Source organism: Setaria viridis, chromosome 7, assembly GCF_005286985.2.
Source record: "Setaria viridis chromosome 7, Setaria_viridis_v4.0, whole genome shotgun sequence".
Taxonomy (NCBI): domain Eukaryota; kingdom Viridiplantae; phylum Streptophyta; class Magnoliopsida; order Poales; family Poaceae; genus Setaria; species Setaria viridis.
Window position 1 is genome coordinate 26,835,126 of NC_048269.2, and position 21,183 is coordinate 26,856,308.

The window sequence follows — 21,183 nt, forward strand, 5'->3', positions numbered from 1 at the left end:
ACTGAAATGCTGAGATGCTTTCCCAGTTGCACTAAATTAAATCCTGTACGTTGGTTGCAGATTCAGTGGTTATAAAATCTTATAGGAGCCTAAAAATCACCTCGGTCGTTAGTTGGTTCGCTGCCCGCTTAATTTGAACGAGAAGAGATTATATTGTTTTCAAGAGAAAAAACCAAACAAGAAACACGTTAAAGCCAACCGGTTAAAACCTCCTCCGACGCCGAGTCTCCGGTCGTCATCTCCGCGTCCACCCCCTTCTTCTTCTTCTCCACCCCGAGAGCCGAACGAACCATTCAGCTGACGCCGAGGAGGAGGGAGACCAGCCCAGAACCAGAAGCGCGTCCGTTGGTCTAGTGGCCAGACGATGTCGAACGCCGACGTGGAGGCCGGCGGCCCGGCGCGGGCGGCGCCGGCGACGACGGGGATCAAGCCACCCCCCGGGCGGTACAACATGACGGCCGGCAACGGCAACGGCAGCGCGCCGTACATGCCGCCGTCGCCGTTCTACTACGACAACGCGGCGGCGCACGAGCGGCACCACTGGGCGTGGCTGGTGCCCCTGGTGGTGATCGCCAACGTGGCCATGTTCGTCGTGGTCATGTTCTACAACAACTGCCCGCGCGGCGGCGGCGACTGCGTCGGCCGGGGCTTCCTCCGCCGCTTCTCCTTCCAGCCGCTCAAGGAGAACCCCCTCCTCGGCCCCTCCGCCGCCACGTAAGCAGCCGCGGTCTCCCGCGAGATCAATCCCGACCTCTCTTCTCCTCTGGACTCTTGGTTTCTAATCGCCCAACGCATCTCGCCGCAGGCTGCAGAAGTACGGCGCCCTCGACTGGTACAAGGTGGTGCGCGGGAACCAGGCGTGGCGGCTGGAGTCCTGCACCTGGCTGCACGCCGGCCTCATCCACCTGCTCGCCAACATGATCAGCCTCATCTTCATCGGCGTCCGCCTCGAGCAGCAGTTCGGATTCTGTAAGTCCCCAAACACGTGCCTGACGGCTATGTCTCTGTCAGGAACAGCAGGGTTCCTTCCTCCTCTGCAACGCGCGTGGACACGCGGTTTCTGACCGGCATTTGTTGCCGCCGCCATCTCGCAGGGAAGGTCGGGCTGGTGTACCTCGTCTCGGGCTTCGGCGGGAGCGTGCTCTCAGTGCTCTTCATCAGGAAGGGCGTCTCCGTCGGCGCCTCCGGCGCGCTCTTCGGCCTCCTTGGAGCGATGCTGTCGGAGCTCATCACCAACTGGACCATCTACACCAACAGAGTACGCGCCTCCCCCATCTTTGCCATTCATTCAGTTATCAAAGCTTATCTAGTCAAGGAGCATCACCTCGCAGGCGTGCTGGCATCTGACCTTAAATCTGTTGAATTCGCCCCAGTTTGCAGCCATGCTGAACCTGATCATCATCGCCGCCATCAACCTGGCGCTGGGCATACTCCCCCACGTCGACAACTTCGCGCACATCGGCGGGTTCGCCACCGGCTTCCTCCTCGGGTTCGTGCTGCTGATCCAGCCCCAGTTCGGGTGGCTGGAGCAGCCCTTCGGCTCCAAGTCCAAATCCAAGTACAAGGCGTATCAGATCATCCTCCTGCTTCTTGCACTGGTCTTGTTGGCTGCAGGGTAAGCATAATTCGTGGTCATACAGACTGAAAGCTCTCAACCAGAGTATGTCGATCCTAACATTTGGTTATGCATTTGCATCAGGTTTGCTGTTGGATTGGTGATGGTGTTCAGGGGAGAGAACGGCAACGACCACTGCCGCTGGTGCCACTTCCTCACCTGCGTGCCGACGTCAAGCTGGAAGTGTGACAATTGAGCTGAACGGAGATTAGTGACGCGTTAGCGTGCTTGCGTCTTGCAGAAGTGAGAACATGCGCCCCCACCATTGGAAACAATGTCAAGATAGATACATGTCCCTCACCTTCCATGACATTGTCAATATATTGCTTTCAAGTTTCGTTTTAAAACGCTGCCTTGTATAGAATTTCAAGTCCCTTTCATTCTTTGCACATGAGGAGTTGATCGGTAACGTTTTCTCGTATATGTTAAGAACCCTGTAAATCACTCTGCCTATGCTCTGTTTGATGCGTTTATTCATTGATTCTTCGTGTGTTCTGTTCCATTTGCATAGTCGAGACTAATAATAGACCAAATCTGGTAGCTGAATCAATTCTTTCACGTTGCTGAACGGGTCAGTTTTTATGTAAGCGCATGAAACACACACAGTTGGCGCAAATCGTGTCAGGATTGAAGCAATCTCTTGTACAGCTAGATTGGTAGGTCTTCTGATCATTGAGTGCCTTACCACCGACGGAACAAACCAATCACTTAAAAAATTGTAAATATGCTATAACAACATCAATCAGTATTTTCCTGTCAGATGGGAAAGGGGACGGAGCCACAAAGAGAATTACACCACACCTAACTTTTCACTATGGAACAAACAAAAGAATTAAGAAAAGAATGACCACCTTGATTAAACTATTCCAGCAGTCCCCGTTAGCCTGATATTGTTATATCCCTCCAGCCCAACCCCCCCCAAAAACACAAAATTAAGGGAGTGCAAGAGAAAAGGGGTTCATACATGAATGGAGTTACCCTATTGTGATGTTAGTGGTAGCTTCCAAAATGTTTTCGTAGCCACAAGTATTTTCTCAGTATTACCTGATTCTGGCTCACTGTCACGTACCTGGGCATTCCACCGAATTGACTGAGCAACCTGTGCTGCCTTGGCTATTAGATCTGGGGAGCCCCGTATAACAGCAATTCCTTCTGGGCGCAGTATGCGGTCCATCTCCAACATGACATCAAACAGATCGCATCTGAAAAAAAGAAATAGAGTCGCAGGGAGCCCTTTGTAAGATTAATCACATAAAGGCACGACTATGGTAACAATCATGCATAATATATTTGCTTGAATTCTAGCAAGACTGAGGTTAACGAGCTGCTAAAGGCCAATACAATGGTACAGGAACAACTTCCAAAGTACTTCAGTTCTGTGTGCTTTAATTGTTCACTTAAGTCAACCATAATTAGATTTTAAAAAATAATTCAAGTTCAACCACGGTTTAGGCTGCCTACCCAAACTCCAGTTCTGTAAGTTCTGAAGATGGAAGACACATTGCACTACTGACCATTGAAAACAATAAATGAGTGGACTGACTGGACCTAAAATTTGGCAGCTGGAGCACATGCTGCACAAGCCATTGCAAACAAATAAAAGATAAGGACTAGGACTTAAAAAACTAAACAGAAAACAAATCTTAAGAGGTTTGTAAAGAACTAGAGATTGTTACTAATTTATATTTGGCGAGATTCACATCCAATAGCCTTCGTTTTAACTTATTTAGCAGTACAAGAGATGGAGTATGAGATTTTTTCCCCCCATATCACATTAATACAGTGAAATCATGCCAAAGTATTTGGAGAATGGACTACTGTAGTAAAGGGAAAAATAAAGGAAACAAGCACAATATAAGGATTATAGAACATTGGCACCATAACTACAGGTATATGGATGGTGTACCTGCTAGTGCCTGAAATTGGATCGCTTATCAAGGAGTCGATTGCATCAGCATGAATGAGATCATAAGTTCGAGGATATGTTGAGAATGGTTCACACCTGAGACCAAAAACATATAATCAGCACAATTCAGGACAGTCAGTTTATTACATGAATATTTCATCAACATAAAATGACAAGTGGTCCATTTATGAAGGAGCATTTGATAGTTGATCAAATAAGTCAACTGGATATCTAACTAATTGTGAAGTGACCAGACCTTGTAGAAAGTACAGGTATAAAAGCTATATTAGTGTCTCTCAGATCTATTGAAAGAGGCAAATATCCATAGACTATTAAAAATGTAGCTTCTGTTTTGATTAGTGGATAAATGCTATTTTGTCAGATACACCAGTAAATTCAAGCTAAACTTTGCAGAAGAGCTATAGCAAAGAGATGTGGAGTAACAACATAGTATGTTAATTACCAATAAGATAAGTCCAACAAAATGCAGAAAAGAGAGAACTTATAGTTAAATGAGGCATTGGCATTAGTAGAAAGTTAGATTCATACCAGTCGTGATAAACCCCAATAAGACCCCTATCATAGATAACTCCAAGTGTCAATGGTTTCCGAGCAGGAACAACATTCATAACCCATACAGGATCAGACACTATAGCAGCTGCGAATCCTCCTAAGAATGCATTCATATCCATGACATTGCGTATGTGTGTGGTCCCAAGCTTGACACCAAGTGATTTCTTATAATATGATACTCTCCTCACCCACTTCTGACTATCTACTCCAAACAAGTTTGCTCCATTGTTGATAAGTGATGCCCTAGCAGAAGGTTTAGACAGCCTATCTGGCCACCTTTGAATGGAACCTATAGCTATTTCTTCCACCATAGAAACTTTACTAACACATTTCTTCAACTTGAAGTACCTACATGAGAACTTGTATTATGAAAAATATACAGCAGGCTTTTTGGTACCCTCAACCTCAAGATATAAATATAGTTTGTAGGCACAGGAAAAGGAATTACCATGCTTCGTCTGGATCATCATCAGTACTACACAGATCAAGACCAAATTCATTTTGGTTAGGAAGGCATGAAGCCTCAGCAGGTTTCTTCCAAATGGCAGTATTACCATCTACCGTGATCAATTTGTAGCACAAAGCTCCTGCCATTACTTGAAGTTCATCCCATTCCTTCTCCTGCTTCTTCCATTTCACAGGGGGACCTGATATGATTAGGTAACCCCCTGGTCTAAGTAGACGGTCAACTTCAATCAAATAAGATCCATCTGCCAGTGTGTACAAGTCAGAAGCTGGTCGAAAAGTGCGTGTACATATCCATGAAGCTTATGGATTACAGAATGCAGGAGGAAATTACTTACTATAGGCGGTAAAAGGTATCAAACACCGGGAGCAATGGACAAAATCAAAGGACTGTGCTGGAAATGGAAGACGACGTGTGCCCAACATCAAAAGAAATGCTGGAATTCCCCTCTCCAAAGCAAATTGTATTTGAGATTTATGTGAATCTCTTGGTGCAAATGAAAGTGTCATGATATTCTCCTTAAGCAAAAACCCTCCAAAGCTGGCAACCTTCAGAGAAAAAGATCATTATATCCAATTTTTTTTAAAAAAAAACTAGAACCCCCCAAGTATGGATTAAAATATTACCCCACATCCCATATCAAGACCTGTCCTGAGGACACCAGTTTTCAGCGGAACATACTGGCTAAGCTTTTCAATGTATTGTTCAGCTCCATCAGGGAACATAGTCCCACCACCAGGAAAAATAAAGTGTGAACCTTCATGCTTCATCCACCCTTGATGACCTTTTCTTTCAGCAATCTTACCATAAGGCATGTTGTCATGCCAGATCTGAAAGGAGGAAAAATGACTATGGACAATAAATATCAATAAAATAAATGGAAAGCTAATCTACATCCCTATATTCCAATGATAAAACATTAAATGAAAACTTTGAAACCGATTTTATAGTCCCACTCAATTATAACTGAAATTTAAAATTCCAAACCGATTTTATGCCTCTTGTTTAAGGTCATATACAAAATTAACAATTCAACATGCCTAAGTTTTGAACTCTTCTGTTTTGCTAGCCCCAAATTGAGCGATACACTACCATCGAATGTCTGATCACTTGCTTAATCTTATACTACTTCCTACAGAAACTGTAAAGTAACTAAGCGCACATGTTTCCACTCCTAAGTCCTAGCCCAAAAAATAATATATAGACAAGTAGATAGACACAACTACCAGCAAGCAAATCCTTAGCCAATCTATCACTCTCAACAGTATCCAGGACTCACAGTTTTTAAGTGCATAGTAGGAAATCCATTTGTCACATGATTTGAATCAGTAAACCATGAGCATTTACTGCACGTCTGCACCTCCAGATGCAGAAGCCACGAGCAAGTCATACATAGCACAAAGCTACAAGCACGAAACCAAGCCAATCTAAGCTTCAGAAAACGGATCAGGCGCTACAATGTACGCAACTCGAACCCAGATCGCCATTCGGCACCAGATATATCAGATCAAACCAAGTTTCAAGGCAGCATTAGAACTCGCACACACCACTGACCGATGCTGAAAAAAGTGCTGTAATTAACAAGCGACAAGTTCTGACTTCTGAGTGTCGAAAGGCCATTGCCGACGGCATGCACCTTGTGGAGGCTCTCGGGCCAGGGCACGGGGACGCGGTAGCCGCTCGGCGGCGGGACGAGGCAGGCAGGCGCCTCTCCTCGCGCGGGGCAGTGGCGCTCGCGGTAGTAGTTCATCTCGCGGCTGAGGCGGGAGCTGCGGCGCGGGTCCTCGCAGGGGAGGAGGTCCACCTCCGCGGCGGCGCACGGCGGCACCGCCGCGGCGCCGCCGGGGCGGGCGACGGAGAGCGGGTCCCCGCGGCGCGGCGTGAAGACGAGCGCGAGGAAAACGACCACGGCGAGGAGGAAGACCGCCCAGACGACGTCGAGGAAGGACCACTGCCATCCGCCGCCCCGGCGGTGCGGCGGCAGCGAGCTGAGAAGCCCCATGGGGGGGAGTGGGAGGCGGTGGCGAGTGTGCGAGCTCGATCGGATCAGGACTCAGGCCATCAGGGTTTTGATTTCCGTGTGTTTTTTTGTGCTTTGCTTGTTGGATTTCGGTGCTTCCGCGGTATGACGGTCGGGAATACTAGAAAAACCAGGTGCGGCGTTTGCGCGGACCAGGCCACCTATGTGCAGAGGCTTAGGGCTCACGGCCTATCGTGTAGAGGGGGTGTTTGCTCCTCGAAAATTAGCTCCACTCCACCGACTCTAAAAAAAACTCGCAGTCAAACACGTCTAGCTTCACTAATTCCAACTCTAAAAAAAAGTGGAGCTAAGGGGTCATATCCACATTTTTTATGGATTACCTCAAAGGGTACTCAAAAACTCCAGTTTCAAACCTCCTCGTGGAGTTGGTAGGTATTTACCACCATTATCACTCATTACACAAACGTATCGGTTGGATTGACAAAAGGAAAAAATGTCAGGAGGAATCCCGTCGCCCCCCACCCCCCTCATCCCTTCGCTCCTTCCCCCACCTCCCACGAACCCTAGTGGCACCGCTGGTCGGATTGGGCGCCGTCGGCCGAGTCCCCGGCGAAAATGGATGGTGATGGCGACCTTCCTCCACCCAATCCGGCGATTTCTTCCTCGGCTCCTCCAACCGGCTTGTTTTTAGCGTCCGCCCATGCCGCCCAGAGACAACTCGCGCTCATCTACAGGTGGTCGGAGTCCATTCAATCCGCCGACGCCAACGGCTGGCTGTGGCGTCCTTGACCTTGGCGCGTAAGAAGAAGCACCTGGTGCCCTTGGCGCGCTGGGCCATGGCAGCCTGGGCGCCGCCAGCCGTGGCTCTTTGGGCGGGGTTAAGGATGGCTATGGCGCGCAAGAAGAAGGCCCGGGCGGCCTTAGCGACCTGGGCGCCGCCGGCCGAGGCTTTTTGGGTGGGTTCAGGAGCAGGTGTGGCCGTGATACTGTGCACATGTGCTAGAAATAAGTCTAATAGGAGAGCTCAAAATAGATTCAAGCATTCAGGCGAAATATTATTGGATGGAACATCTCATTTTATATCTTGCAATGCTCATTGTTGAGCTAGTTTTTATTTTTTCCCCCCTGAAGTACGTAGCAGTGGCAAAAAAACTAAATAAAAACTCTCCATAACGCTTAAAACACAAACAGCCATCTACCATGGGAAAAATAGAACATTCCCACCAAATCCTCATATTTCTAGAGTTGGAGCACTGCAATCTGCCAAACACGTACAACAGCTCCATGTTTTTCTGGAGTTGGTGGAGTGGAGCTGGGAAAGTGTGGAGTTGGTGGAGTGAAGCTGGTTTTTGTGAGGTGGAGTGCTACCAAACATCCCCATAGTCCACAGCCTATATCGTATATTGTGCTTCGCTGCTCCCTCCGTTTTATTTATAAGGTGCACACGAATATCAAGATTCAAAATTTACGATCTCTAACTAATAATTTGACTATTAATTTTTTTTATTTTTATAATGTGAACTTTATGTGTTTGGATTCGTAATCAAATATAGTTCACAATGATTATAAGTTATAACCATAAATAATATAGCATAAGATAAATGAATGATCAAAGTGTTATTTGGAAGATCGTGCTAAATCATACGATACGTTATAAAAATAGATGGAGGGAATACAGAAGTGTTATTTAGAGTTGGCTTAGTTGTTTAGCAACGCAGCGACTGCATAATAAGCAGATCATCTTTTAGATATTTTTCTTTTGAAAAGACAATGTTAGAGCTAAGATAATTCGTTCCATAGATGGGAAAATCCATGGAATGATGGAAGCCAGTGTCCAGCACCAGCTCATGAGAAACAAAATATTCTAACCGTTCTGGTACTTAGCTAAGCAAAAGTTAGTCCTTGACACAAGATTTTGTTGAGGAAACTTCATATCTAAATACTACATCAGTTTGTCTCATTACTGCAGCTGTAGGTTAAACCTGTATAAATATAGGTCAAAGCATACGTTATGGAACTGGAAGAAGCAGGACTACAGACGGCAACAATCAGATCAAATTAACAGAGAGGATCTAACATTCGTTGCAACTTCAGAGATGACAGATCGAATTGCATTAGGGAATAACCGTAAAAGCAAAACACAATTACTAAAATGCTTATAAACATTGCTCTCCCATAGACGTTAGGGATATCTTGGATGCTGCAATCAGGTAATATACAATCCTACTGATTTCATTCTCATAGCAACAGCCAGCGGCTTTGTGCATTTCAAAAGAATTTTAGAGCAGCTGGGCTTGCAAATTAAACAACCATGCATATCTGAGGAAAATATCCATCAGGACAAATGTTAATTATATCTGTAATTCCACAAAGCTGCTGCATCATGCTCCCTTGAATCAGAGTCACATTTTCAATCTAAATGAGCTCTACACGTGCTAGTCGCTCTCCTGGATGCTATTCAGTGAGGACCTGCCGCCTGCATCGTGCATCTCCGGCTGTAGGGGTGCTGGCCGGCGCGAGAGGTTCCACTCCCACATTGGTGTTGGGGAGCTGAGCTGCGCATCGTGCGAGCCTTGCGCGGGGCCGGCGCGGACACCGCGGCTCCTTCGTGAGCGACGGGCAGTGAGTGATGCATTTCCCGTTAGGCGCAACGCAGCTTGCCGCGCCTCGGTGGCGAATCGCTCGGCGCCCTCGTGGTGACCTTGCAGTGTGGGCTGCACCAAGGGCGCGACGCCGGCAGCTCGACCCCTTCCCGAGAAGCGCCCTGAGGCCCTCGGCGCGCGAAGGGAAGAATCGCTTAGGCAGCCGAGTGGCTCGTTAACCGTTACAGGGGAGGTCGCGGGTAAGCAAGAGATGCGTCGGATCTCCGTCGGTAAAAATCGAGCCGAGGGCCACGAGGCAGGTTGGCAACACGGGGGCGTCTTGCGGCGCGGGAGGCGGCGGGAGGCACGGGCGGCGTAGCGGGCAGAGGAAGGCGCGGGCGGTTGGGCAGGCGGCACGGCGTGCCACATGAAGGGAGGAGGGGCGGCGTTTCCTCATGGTCTGGAGTATGGACTTTCAGGGCCTGTTTTCTTCCACTTGCTAAACTTTAGCACCCGTCACATCGAATGTTTAGATACTAATTAGAAGTATTAAACGTAGATTATTTACAAAACCCATTATATAAGACGAATCTAAACGGCGAGACGAATCTATTAAGCCTAATTAGTCCATGATTTGACAATGTGTTGCTACAGTAAATATTTGCTAATGATGGATTAATTAGGCTTAATTAGGCTTAATAGATTCGACTCGCCGTTTAGATTCCACTTATGTAATTGGTTTTGTAAATAGTCTACGTTTACTACTCCTAATTAGTATCTAAACATTCGATGTGACACGTGCTAAAAATAAGACACGGGAAGAAAACGCCCCCGAAGACTCTAGCTATGTTAGCTCTTGTCCCTGCGCTTGAACGTCCGATCAAGATCCAATGCCCAAGAAACGTAGGCGACGTGGCTCAATCTCTTGCCAGAGCATGTCCGCAGGTTTCGTCACTTAAAGATGAGTAGTTGGCAAAATTGGGAGGTGCCAAATTACTGTTACAGCACTGTAGCACACTGTAGCGTTTCGTTTGTATTTGTGAATTATTATCCAAATATTGACTAATTAGGCTCAAAAGATTCATCTCGCAAAGTACAACAAAACTGTACAATTAGTTTTTAATTTCATCTATATTTAGTACTCCATGCATGTACCGTAAGTTTGATGTGATGAGGAATCTTCTTTTTATATAGTGTTAAAGTTGGGAGTTGGGGGTGAAGTAAACAAGGGGTAGGAAATAGGTGTCATCTCTGTTCCAGTCGCCAGGTGAGTAGTAGGTGACTAGGAAATGGGTGTCGTCTTTTTTTTTTACCGGTAATGCTAGGGAATTTACATTCAAAATCTAAAAAAACCGGACTGTTCGACGCATGTTGCAATAGTTAAATATCGATGTTGCAATTATTGTTTCTGCATGTTTCACAGTAAATGTTGTATGAAAGATAGTATTCATGTTGCAGCGAGAATTTCTATCCCAGAGTCGAACGAGATATTTATTTTTTCACATATTTTTGAATGTTGTAACTATAGATTTTCGATATTGCAGATGTTTTATTTTGATGTTGCAACGAAGCGTCTGATGGGAAAATTCCCATTGGACATCCGGGCACTAGCAGTGCTTTTTTTCTTAATCCATAAGATTGGCATAATTAAACAACCAGCTGATTTTCATACGTGCTAAATCTTTAGCTGCTATAGGTTCAAACAGGACCCAGCTGAAAATTAGCTGGCTAATTGTCCCTCCATCTTCCTCAGAAAAATGTTTCTAAAGTGGGAGAGAGAGGTAGGATAGACAATAACTCTTCAACTATCATTTAGCAAACATTCTTAGCTAAAACTTAACCATCATTTAGCTAAATTTTAGCTAGCTAAACTTGAGTTGGGGACAGTTTGTTTTCGTCTTAAAAATGATATAAAAAATCCTTATAAGCAGCAAAATTGTGGTGACACATTTTGTTGATAAAATGTCAACTACGAAAAATGTTGCCCAGGGCCCATACACGCTGCCATTTCAATCCGGCCCCTGGGCTCACTTCCACTATCTATTTTCAGCCCATCCATCCAGCAAGGCCTGTCTTGTCGAGCAAGCGAGCTTTTTTTTTTTTTGAAAAAGAGCAGGAGCATGCGATGCGAGCAATTTTGTTCGGGTCCGGAGGTCCCTATCGCTCCTCCGATGTCGCTGGAGGTGATTCTCAAAATGCGACGTTTATGACAAGTAAGTTTATTTTTAAAATAGTTACTAGTTTGTTTCAAACCTCATAGAGTGGATGAAAAACGAAATCCCACGGTGCTGACCAGTAAACATCGGTCAACCAGGGCCCGACCTGCCGGCAAGAGAATATCGTGACTTTTCAGTTGACTTTAGGAGGGGTCACATCGGATGTTCGGATGCTAATTAGGAGGACTAAACATGAGCTAATTATAAAACTAACTGCAGAACCCCTATACTAATTCGCGAGACGAATCTATTAAGCCTAATTAATCCATCATTAGCAAATGGTTACTGTAGCACCACATTGTCAAATCATGGACTAATTAGGCTTAATAGATTCGTCTCGCGAATTAGACTCCATCTGTGTAATTAGTTTTGTAATTAAACTATATTTAATACTCCTAATTAGTATCCAAACATCCGACGTGACGGGTACTAAAATTTATGGGGGTGTATCCAAACACCCCCTAATGTGCACCCGACATCTGACAAACTACTGGTAGTACATTCACACCTGTGTGTCAGTTTGTTGACTGCAGGAGACACGCGTGAGCGAAGTGCCGGTACCGCTGCCCGTCCTGGATAATGCATCGAGCATGTTCGTCCCGTGGAAAAGGTTCTCTCCGTCCTCGGAACAACATGCCGTGAAACGTGCGGTCCCGGAATAATTTAATGGCGTTGTGATAAAAAAAAAAATCAAATGCACGGTAGCCTGCTCCCCCCACCATGGCCGGCTGGCCACCGGGTTCAAGAATCAAGTGTGAATCCGTGGCCCTTTTTCGGTTACGGTCCCACGTGAACTGATGTGAAACTGTTGAAGCCGCGGCCTGCCCGCCGGCCCCGGCCGTGCCCTTTGTTAACTACGAGGAGCAAGCAAGGGTCACCTCTCCGCTGCCCAGTTGCAGTTGCAGGCTTGCAGCAGTAGTATCGCCTGCTTCTGTAGCCGGTAGGGAAAACAAAGTCACTGGCGTGCATCACATTGCCAAAACTACTGTTCTTGAATCTTTTGCCGGAAGACGAGAAAGCTTGGATCTGCATGTGCTGGAAGGCACCGGCGGCAGAGTGATACGATAAGGCCTCCTCCAACGGAGACATCTCAGCTAGCTCTAGCCACGTAGGATTCTCCTGGCGGAGAGAGAAACAGCGAAAAACTTGACGCTAGCGTGAGATCATTATTCACGGGCACCGAGGAGTACCGGGTCCCACCATGCCGCCCACACCGCTTCTCTGGTTCTCTCTCCATTCGAGAAGAACGCTGCCGCCGGAGCCCGGAGGGGAGGGAGGGAGGCTGCACTCGCGCCGTCGGAGAGGGGGACCGGGCTCGCACCGCTGCTAGAGAGGGAGGCCGGGCTCGAGGCGCCGAGGAGATCTCGCGGTGCCGGAGAAGAAGGCTGAGCTCGCGTCGCCGATGAGGAAGGCAGCGGAGGCGTTCTTCCCTCGTCGCAGCGGCAAGAACTGCGACGATCCAATCCCTCCCCTCCTCTCGTACCATGGATGGATGAGTAAATCTCCTCTCGCAGCGTCTGATCCAAATGTCGCAACATTCTCATGGATTAAGAACTCCATTTTTTTGTTATCTCCATCCCAGATCTGATGAGCGCAGCAATGGCTCTTCACGGTGGCCGTGCTTTGATGAAGCTTGTTTCGCTTGTTGGGGGACATTTGTTTGTGAATAAGTGTCTGCTACATTTCAGAAATTGTCGAGCTTTCATCGTCTTGCAATGGACGCATTGCCGGCCAAGGATTTGCAGTCCTATTCAATTCGATTCGTTCTGTCAGTAGGACAAGAACATGACCACGCTCATTGTTGCATCTCCAGCTCGTAAGCAGCTGCTCGTCCTCTACCATGGCAAGACGCGCGCGGAGTGACCGGCGAGCGCGGTTGGTTGCGGCAAATGGCACCCTGTGGGCGAACGGCGGCGAGCTGCGTACGAGAGCGGCCGGAGCGCATGCGAGCGCACAGCTGCAGTGCGTTGCTTGCCCACAGCGATGCGCGCGCGGCGAGCGCGAGCAGGACGAGCGGTAGCAACGACCCAAAGCTGCGGGCGGCGAGCTTTGGCAGGGCGACGAGCTCGAGCAAGGTCGAGCGTGGGGATGACGGCGAAGGAGAAAAATATTAGTGGTACCTACGCGTGCTTCGAGTCGGACCACTGAAGATGTGCCATGTAGCGGTCTGTTCGCTTCAGCTTATTCAGCTGGTTTATCAGCCACCAAACAGTATTTTCCTCTCACAACAAATCAGTCGTTTCAGCTTTTCAGCCGGCTTATAAGCTGAAGCGAACAGACCCTAGATCTACGAGCTAGCAAGTTGACTACAAGATCATCAAGGTTGAGGAGGCATACAGTGTGCTGTGTGCATAGTGTTGCAAAAGTCTACAAGATCATCAAGGTTCACTGTTAACTTGACGGACGCACAGCCGCCTCAACGCGAACAGAGACCCATCGCATTGACGTTTGACCGAGTCGAGACCATGCAGTTTGACTCTGACACGGCTGGACCTAGCGTGATACTCCGTACGAATGCAATGCCCTAGAGACCGAGAGAAATCCCATTGTTCACCTCTAGCTCACTCCCGTGGCTGGCAGATCTCATCAATCACTAGCTAGCTGCAGAATCTTTGGTTTCACCCACGCCGGACGAGCCACTGCGGCATTGCCTCTCTCTCGCGCGCGCGATACGTCGTTCCGTCCCATCAAGATGCCCAGCACAGGAGCACAGGACTACCTGGGATTTGTATTGTACATGACGCCGTTCGGGCATGTGTGCAATAGCCGGTGACCCGTGGCCGTGCGGGCAGAGGTAGATGCATAGGCTTTTAAGGGTGCCCTCTCCAGTCAAACGCCCCCACATGTAGAGGAGGAGGAGGAGGACGGCGCGCAGGCGTACGTAGCTGCTCGCCCGCCTACGTGCCGCGCTCTCCGCGGGGCAGGACGCAAGAAAGAGGACCCCTTCCGTCGTCCTTCATCTCGGCCTCCGGTGCCCGCCTCTTCGCTTGTGCGGGCGGCCGGCCCGGCGCGTTGCACGAACCAACGATGCCGCACGGCCGTCGGCCTCGGCCGGGGCGATGACTCGCTCCGCCTAGCCCTGGAGGCTCGTACCGTTCCCCCGCCAGCGATCCAGGATGGACGTTGCGGGCCAGGCGGTGTCACGGGCTCCGACTCCTGTGCTGTGCTGCGTCGGTAACACATCGTACTTGCGCCGGGTTGAATAGCTCGAAGCCTACCTGCCGTGCGAGCTTATTTACGGGCCGCCAGGTAGTATCCAGACGCATTAGTATCGCAGTACAAGCAGCCGCCGCGGCAACGAGACAAAAGAGAGGCGAGCTACTACCACGTATTGCGGTTTGGATCATTCACCCGTGTGCCGACTCTAATTAAACAAAGCTAGTATTTCCTTGTAAGAGATTATTCCGTAAAATTAAACAGAGATAATGAATGAACTGAAATCAAGAGCACGGAGAACCACAGGGAAGGTAGCGCCGTGGCGGGCTAGCGGCGCCCCTTCTCAAGACCGGCACTCAAAACCGAACAAACCCAGAGAAAAAAGAAGGAGGCACGGCCCCACTCCTGTCCTAGGCGTACTAGCAGCACAGTAGCACACTGACAGACACATGCAACGAGGTGCATGACGCGCAGGGATCAGGGATGGAAAGAGAGTGCGTCTCAGAGGCACTGAGGCAGCAGCCGCTCGTCCTTGGCCTCTGGCCTGCGACAAGCAGCAGCTCCACCTTGCCAAACAGAGCATTTCGGGGCTTTTTTACGACTCCGCTCCTCTGCAAGTCTGCGCAACCACATGCTGCCCCCGGCTCAGGCCAGCCCTGTGCACCTGCACGCGACGGCACAGCGTGATGCCCGTCGAAGCAAACTGCAAACCGGTTGGTTGCTGGCTGCGCGCGCAAGGAGACGACGGCGCGGCGGTGCAGCGTGGCCGCGCGCAGGGCCGGCTCGTCGCCTAGCCGGCGTGGAAGCTTGCGTCGCAGCGCCGCGCGAACGCTGCTGCTGGTCCGCCGGTCGGGCAAAAAGATTCGTCGGCCCGATGAGACCGCGATCGCCGATCGGCGCCCTCCGCCGCTGCAGCATATGCGTACACACCGAGCTGCGTTCGCGTTGCGGCGGTTGGTTTCAGCGCGTGGCGGCAGGGCCCGGGCCCGGGCCCGGGGGTGCAGCCCATGTGCTCACGGGGGCCGCGATCTTGGTCGCATGCCCGGGTGCAACGGCACGCTGGCTCCGTCGCTGCGGGCACCCGTGCTCGTGTCTGACGCGACGCTGCTGTTCCCCGGTCTACGTGTTCCGCGGTTGCCCGCCGCGACGGGGATCCCACCGGGCACCGGCGGTAGGTTAATAAATGTGGCGCGTGCGACATGAGGTCATACAGTACCAGTTCCCTGCTGCCGATCGGGTTCTGACATGCGATTTGCTTTGTTTCCTCGAGGCAACGTGGAATGTTGCCCACGAGCACAGCCAACGGATTTGCTTCGACGTTTTGTGCATTCCACAAAAATAGTTGAGAGCATTCCCTTCAAATTCAAACAAGATAATTATATGCATTGTACTCCATGGGACGTTTTTTGCACTAGCTAAAAAGTGCCACTTTTAGGGGCAAGAAGTGGGACGTTTATCCATACAAATTCTCGGCTGCAAAAGGCGACACCACAGGAACAAAACAGTTGATCAGACCAGCACGATGACCAGCAGAGCCGACGGATCGCACCATCATTGCGATTCGATATACTGATTCTTGAGGGGTCAAAACAACAAAATAGTTGGACCGGCCGGGAACGGTGGACGGAGAGGGAACGGGTCATCCATCAACCACTAATAGTCTTTGCCGTCATCGCAAGGCCTAAAACGTCAATGGAAGGCGATGGTTGGAGCCACGTAGCTTTCGCCGCGGCTTCATCATGCAGTACGACGAGCAGAGAGTATGGCGCACTTGCGTCGTGCCATGCATTGCCAGGCTTTCGTCCTCGGTCCCCCATCCGCTGCTAACAGCCACCCCTCTCTGTGCTCTTCCATTCTCTACCAAAGGCAGTAGGCAGAGAGGACTGTTGCCCAAGGGTGCTCCGGTTAGATTATTGGTACAGCCAAACAGGCACCAAATCCAGCTTCAAATCAGGCACAGCGCACAGGGTTTCTCCTGCATGAGGCTACCAGAAAATCTGGAGTAACATCCATAGAGATGGACTATAGAGCATGGCCATGCCAGTGTCATTTTCCAGCAAGGCACCATCTGGTGTGGTACGACCAAGCTGTAGATGTGTAGGAAAGTGTTGTAGCTAGATTGCTGTACAAGGTTGCACCGAAAATGTTGTAGCTCGTGTGACCACCCACCAACCCTTCCAGGACGAGAATGCCTGGCCATGAACAGGCAAAGGGGCACCACAAGAGCCTCTAGCCTCTTCATAGCTCTGTGTTTTGTTGTTTTGTTTGGTACTGCGGTACGGTTCTCTGAACTCCCCCATTACCTCCTGCAACAAACTTTAAATGCAGCCTGCTAACTTTTCGGAGAAGGCAGAGGCGGGCAAGTTCACCGATACTAATGACCAATCTACCTGGTGCTTCAGATCATTCCTCGGTCAAAGCCTCCTTTGGGTTTTCATGTGAAGTCACATTAATCCCCAACTCCCTGGATCAGCATCAAAGCTGGTACGGAATGCGCATTGACAACATTCCGAGACAGCTTTGAATTCCCTGCGATCCCAATCTCCCATTTCCGCTAGGCAATGGGCCGGGGTTGATAGAGACAAATACTGCTTGCTTTATAGTGTAGCTATAATACACCTCTAATTTAAAATTTGGCGAGTTTTTGTTCTTTTTTGGAACGAAAGATGTCGCCGCTTAAAAACAAAACGGCCAGCTAAGAGAATATACTAGCAGATACTACCATGTCGAATGGCCGAATCTTTGGGCACGGGATTAGAAATTCGCCCGGCTAGATCCGTCCTCCATGTCTGGCCTCCATTTGTGATTCAACAAGTAATCTTTCTGAAATAAATCATAAATGATTCAACCAATAATCACACGAGCCGAAAGCAGGAAGGCGAGGGCCCCTGACAATACTAGTTTACGGGCGAAAGAAGGCGGTGGGAGCTGGAAGCACACGGATGGAAAATTCCGCGGTGCCGGCCGTTCCCCATCGGCACGGCGGGCGAGTGCTAAAAATAAGCTGATGGTGGCCTCGGAAAGCTCAGTGCAGCTGCCGGCAGAGCACAGCAGCCAGCGACCCAGCGTTGGCGTCGCCGCACCGGCACTCACAGCTGCCGCACCTCCACACCGACACCCCCCGGGCCCTGGTTCTCCTCCCTCACACACACACACACAGACCCCAAGCACAAAACCCTCTGCTGCCCGCCTCCGAAAACACGCGCAAAGGTTTCGAGCGTCGAGACGGCAGGAGGAGCGACGTTTTTGTGCCACTTCCATACCGTTCGTTCTTCGGGAACCTGGCGGGGTCGTGGCGTACTTGCGTCCTCTGCACGCCGGGTCGCGGTTAGCGATGAGGGGGAAGGTTGCTTAGCTCAGTTAAGCTCCTCTTTTCAGGGCGGTAGAAAAAGAAATACTACTCCAGGAGTACGTGAGCCTAACCCCATGCTGGTGTCTTCCTCTCGGTGCCCGCCATTGTTTCACGGCGGTGGTTAGTACGAGCCAAAGGCGAAACTGATTGCGGAGCGAGCTCGGCAAGTGGCTCCAATGGCTACCGGACGGGACAGCTAGTGCCATTTAAAACAAGTCACAGCTCACCAGATAGGCCCGAGACAGACCGGCCGGGACAAACACACGAACGGGTCCACGGTCCACCAATGGACAAAGTAACTAGAGACGCTTTTCGCTCAATAAGCCTCTTTTCTAATGCAATGTGGTACTACTGATAGTGGCAAAAGAATCTTATCATGCTGGTTACCTAAGGGGTACTTCTATAAGCAGAGATTGGAAATGGAGAACAGAGTGAAGCTAAAATCTCATCAGTAACAGTATGTGTGTGTGATCAACATTGGGCCAGCACTGCAGCTCATACAATTCCTTCACAAGATTAACCAGATTGACAGCACATGCTGTATATAACGGAAAGGCAGACGGGAGTTGTTAGCAGTTAAACAGTTAAACCACACATAGTATTACAGGCAGCTAGTACCAACTTACACTTGGCTACTCAAGCAAGAAACGGAAAACTGTTGACGGTAATAGCACCTAACGACCACTACTAGATTCACTTCATCGTCCCTACTTTCAGACACTGATCGATCAAGGAGCAACACCACTCTATCCTGAAGCAACTTTGGTAGGATCAGATGAGACGATCAGTACTTCACGGGCATGCCGAGTCGATCCAACCTGCCGGAGCCCGGGTACGCCTTGTTGGTGAACTTGGCGTGCAGCGAGGCCGCCGACCTCTGCGCTGCGGCCGCCGTCGGCACGTACGGCCCCGTCGCGAAGGCGTTCGCCGCCGACGCCTTGCGGAGGGAGCTGGACTTCTCGTATTGCGGCCTCTGCTTGGGCGCGCTCTGGGAGCGCGCCTTGGCGCGGAACGACTCGGTGTTGGCCATGTAGTTGGGGTAGTCGGAGTAGCCCCCGAAGAGGCTGCGGGAGCACTCGCTCTTGGTCGGCGTGAACGGGCCCCGCCGCGAGCTCCCCGGCCGCGACGTCGCCGAGAAGAACTGCGGGCTGTCGCAGAGCTCGGCAATGTCCACGGGCAGGCGCAGCGGGCTCAGGGCCTCGCCCATGCTCACCGACGGCGGGCTCGGCACGGACTGCTGCGCCGTCGTGGAGTCCTTGGACGGCGACTCCGGCATGGTCGCGTAGCTCCGGCTGTTCTGGTCAGACGTCATCGTCGAGCACGGTGAATGGTGATGGTTGCCGCCGCCGCCGCCGCCGCCGCGCCTCTTGGAAGCGTGCCGCCCTGGCTTGCCGTTGTCCACCTCGAGAATCTTTGCGTTCTTCTCGTCGTCCATGAACCTCTCCTCCACCCACCGGTCCAGCCAGTTCCTCCCGCAAGATTCCGACCTCTCCCTGCCCAGCCTCTCACTGCCCGGTGTCTTCGATGAACTCCCCTGCACAAATCACCTCACGATTTGTCACGGTCATCACAATGCACATAGGAAACGATGAATAGAGGAATCAAACATTCACCTTTAGAGAACCAGAACGGCCGTGCCTGGGGGCACCAGCATGATCGTACTTCTCCGGCGTCGGCGGATCCTGCAATGCACATCCATGAGGCGTAAGAACGCGCCCGAAACGCGTCTGGCTAACAAGCGAAAGAACCACTCACCGGATGAGCAGGGGCCTGCTGCGAGCGAATTGCGCGGCAGGCGCGGGCACGCGCCTGGACGCGGACGAGCGCGTGCATGCACCGCAGCGTCTCCGCCGCCTGCCGCCGCACGATGTTGCCCCGGACCAGCGCCTGCAGCTTCACCAGCCCGCGCAGCGCCTTCAGTGCCCGCCTCGCCTTCGCACGGAACAACAAGCAGGAGCAGAGGGATTAATCAGTAATGGTCCCATGGCCATGGGCATCTCACACATCCGCAGTGTAAACCAGGGTCGGGCAACTTGGCATGCCAACCACCACCGCATTACTACGACTACAGCGCCTAGCACCTTCCAAGAACAGTAACGCAGTAAACTAGGCGCAAACGGCAAGAAAGGCCATCCAATTTCTTGTGAGGGAAAGGGAATAAAGCGGCCATGGCCATGCGCGGATGCGCCCATGCGTTGCTTGCAGAAACGGAGCCTAGAGACTAGACAAGAGGCAGTAAAGACGATGGCAGACCACAGATACCAGAGACTCAACGTGGCTTCTCCCAGCTGGAGAGGATGGGGTTACCGCAGCAACTTGTACGTTACACAGGAAGACGGAAATTTCTACCCCCATCAAGCAAAGGGGGTGATTTTTTGGAACAAAAATGTTTCCCCTACCGCTTTACAGTCTGTATTCTTGGTATGAAGCTTAAAGAGGTGACCTGTGTTTTTTTTGGAATTTTCACAAAAGATTTAGTAACTGAAGAGTGAAAAGAGCGTAAGAAGCTAACCAGGTAGCCACGGAAAGCGGCCTGGATCCGAACTGCCGCCCACTCCTCCCGCTTGCCGGCGGCCGGCGCGCACCGCCCGCTGCTCGTCAGCCGAACCACGGCGGCGGCCGCCTGCGCCGCGGCGACGGCGGCCTCTGCCACCGCCGCCGTCGCCGCGGCCACCGCGATGGCGCGCTTGCTCTGCTCGTCGTCCGCCTCATCCGTTGCCGCAGCGTAGCCCCGGCGAGGCGTCGCCGAGGGCTGCACCGGAGGCGTCGGAGGCCGCGCCGCCACCGGCGCCGGCGCCTTTTCCCTGAAGGACTTCCCGAACCCCCAGCGCCTCTTTTCCTTCACGGGCTTCGTCTCGGCGGCCTTCCTGCCGCCGCCGAGCAGCCCGCGCAGCCACCTGGGCGCCCAGCCCATTTCCGCCGATCTACCGCTCCCCGGCAGGCGTCGGCCGCATGAGGCTTCCCCGTTCCAGCACTTGGCCGGAGTAGTGGGGGGAAAGAAAGAGCGGGAGATGAAACAAAACAGTGAAAACGCGCACACGCTTACACCGAGAAGAGCAAAAGGCAGCAGGAGAGAAAGGAATGGTCTAGTGGAGGATTAGAAGGTCTAGTCTTATAGAGGAAGCGCAGACGGTAGGGCCCCTCTGTGCGAATAGTTTATCCTATTCCGGGGCGATAGTGCTAAACTGTTGGAGCGTTTTTAATGCGTGTAGAGCTATTGAATTTAGACTATTTGGAGGGTGGCATATGGAAAATTGTTGGTGTTGATCCTCTGCTCCGCCGGTGGCATGGCCGGCACGGTGTTTGACGGGCTGACTACTTGGTCAAACGCTGCTA

The 21,183-nt window shown here is 50.9% G+C and overlaps 3 protein-coding genes and 1 long non-coding RNA gene across 4 annotated transcripts; 2 read left to right on the top strand and 2 right to left on the bottom strand.

The window, feature by feature from the left end:
* The first annotated feature begins 212 nt into the window (after positions 1 to 212).
* LOC117864456 (RHOMBOID-like protein 2) lies at positions 213 to 2,117 on the top strand. Its single transcript, XM_034748569.2, has 5 exons — positions 213 to 714; positions 806 to 969; positions 1,095 to 1,258; positions 1,374 to 1,615; positions 1,700 to 2,117. The coding sequence occupies exons 1-5, from the start codon at positions 365 to 367 to the stop codon at positions 1,809 to 1,811; spliced, it is 1,032 nt and encodes a 343-aa protein (XP_034604460.1). The 5' UTR covers positions 213 to 364; the 3' UTR covers positions 1,812 to 2,117.
* Positions 2,118 to 2,308: 191 nt separating this feature from the next.
* LOC117864455 (probable pectin methyltransferase QUA3) lies at positions 2,309 to 6,704 on the bottom strand. The gene is made up of 7 exons (XM_034748568.2): positions 6,197 to 6,704; positions 5,187 to 5,390; positions 4,898 to 5,108; positions 4,543 to 4,804; positions 4,071 to 4,442; positions 3,522 to 3,617; positions 2,309 to 2,817 (listed from the first exon to the last, which is right to left on the bottom strand). Exons 1-7 carry the CDS (start codon positions 6,560 to 6,562, stop codon positions 2,595 to 2,597), a joined length of 1,734 nt encoding a protein of 577 aa, XP_034604459.1. The 5' UTR covers positions 6,563 to 6,704; the 3' UTR covers positions 2,309 to 2,594.
* Positions 6,705 to 12,225: 5,521 nt separating this feature from the next.
* On the top strand, positions 12,226 to 13,030 carry LOC117865147 (uncharacterized). The gene is made up of 2 exons (XR_004642461.2): positions 12,226 to 12,835; positions 12,922 to 13,030. It is a non-coding gene; the product is annotated as an uncharacterized lncRNA (long non-coding RNA).
* A 5,333-nt stretch (positions 13,031 to 18,363) lies between these two features.
* LOC117865528 (protein IQ-DOMAIN 22) lies at positions 18,364 to 20,942 on the bottom strand. Its single transcript, XM_034749753.2, has 4 exons — positions 20,360 to 20,942; positions 19,603 to 19,779; positions 19,461 to 19,529; positions 18,364 to 19,381 (listed from the first exon to the last, which is right to left on the bottom strand). The coding sequence occupies exons 1-4, from the start codon at positions 20,759 to 20,761 to the stop codon at positions 18,632 to 18,634; spliced, it is 1,398 nt and encodes a 465-aa protein (XP_034605644.1). The 5' UTR covers positions 20,762 to 20,942; the 3' UTR covers positions 18,364 to 18,631.
* Between the last annotated feature and the right edge of the window lie 241 nt (positions 20,943 to 21,183).

Coding starts and splice junctions, on each gene's coding strand:
- LOC117864456 (XM_034748569.2), top strand. CDS start 365: ATGTCGAACGCCGACGTGGAGGCCGGCGGCCCGGCGCGGGCGGCGCCG. Junction 715..805: donor CTCGGCCCCTCCGCCGCCAC/GTAAGCAGCCGC, acceptor ATCTCGCCGCAG/GCTGCAGAAGTACGGCGCCC. Junction 970..1,094: donor CGAGCAGCAGTTCGGATTCT/GTAAGTCCCCAA, acceptor GCCATCTCGCAG/GGAAGGTCGGGCTGGTGTAC.
- LOC117864455 (XM_034748568.2), bottom strand. CDS start 6,562: ATGGGGCTTCTCAGCTCGCTGCCGCCGCACCGCCGGGGCGGCGGATGG. Junction 4,805..4,897: donor GATACCTTTTACCGCCTATA/GTAAGTAATTTC, acceptor ACACACTGGCAG/ATGGATCTTATTTGATTGAA. Junction 4,443..4,542: donor GATGATCCAGACGAAGCATG/GTAATTCCTTTT, acceptor GTTCTCATGTAG/GTACTTCAAGTTGAAGAAAT.
- LOC117865528 (XM_034749753.2), bottom strand. CDS start 20,761: ATGGGCTGGGCGCCCAGGTGGCTGCGCGGGCTGCTCGGCGGCGGCAGG. Junction 19,780..20,359: donor CCGCTTTCCGTGGCTACCTG/GTTAGCTTCTTA, acceptor TTCCGTGCGAAG/GCGAGGCGGGCACTGAAGGC. Junction 19,530..19,602: donor AGCAGGCCCCTGCTCATCCG/GTGAGTGGTTCT, acceptor TGTGCATTGCAG/GATCCGCCGACGCCGGAGAA.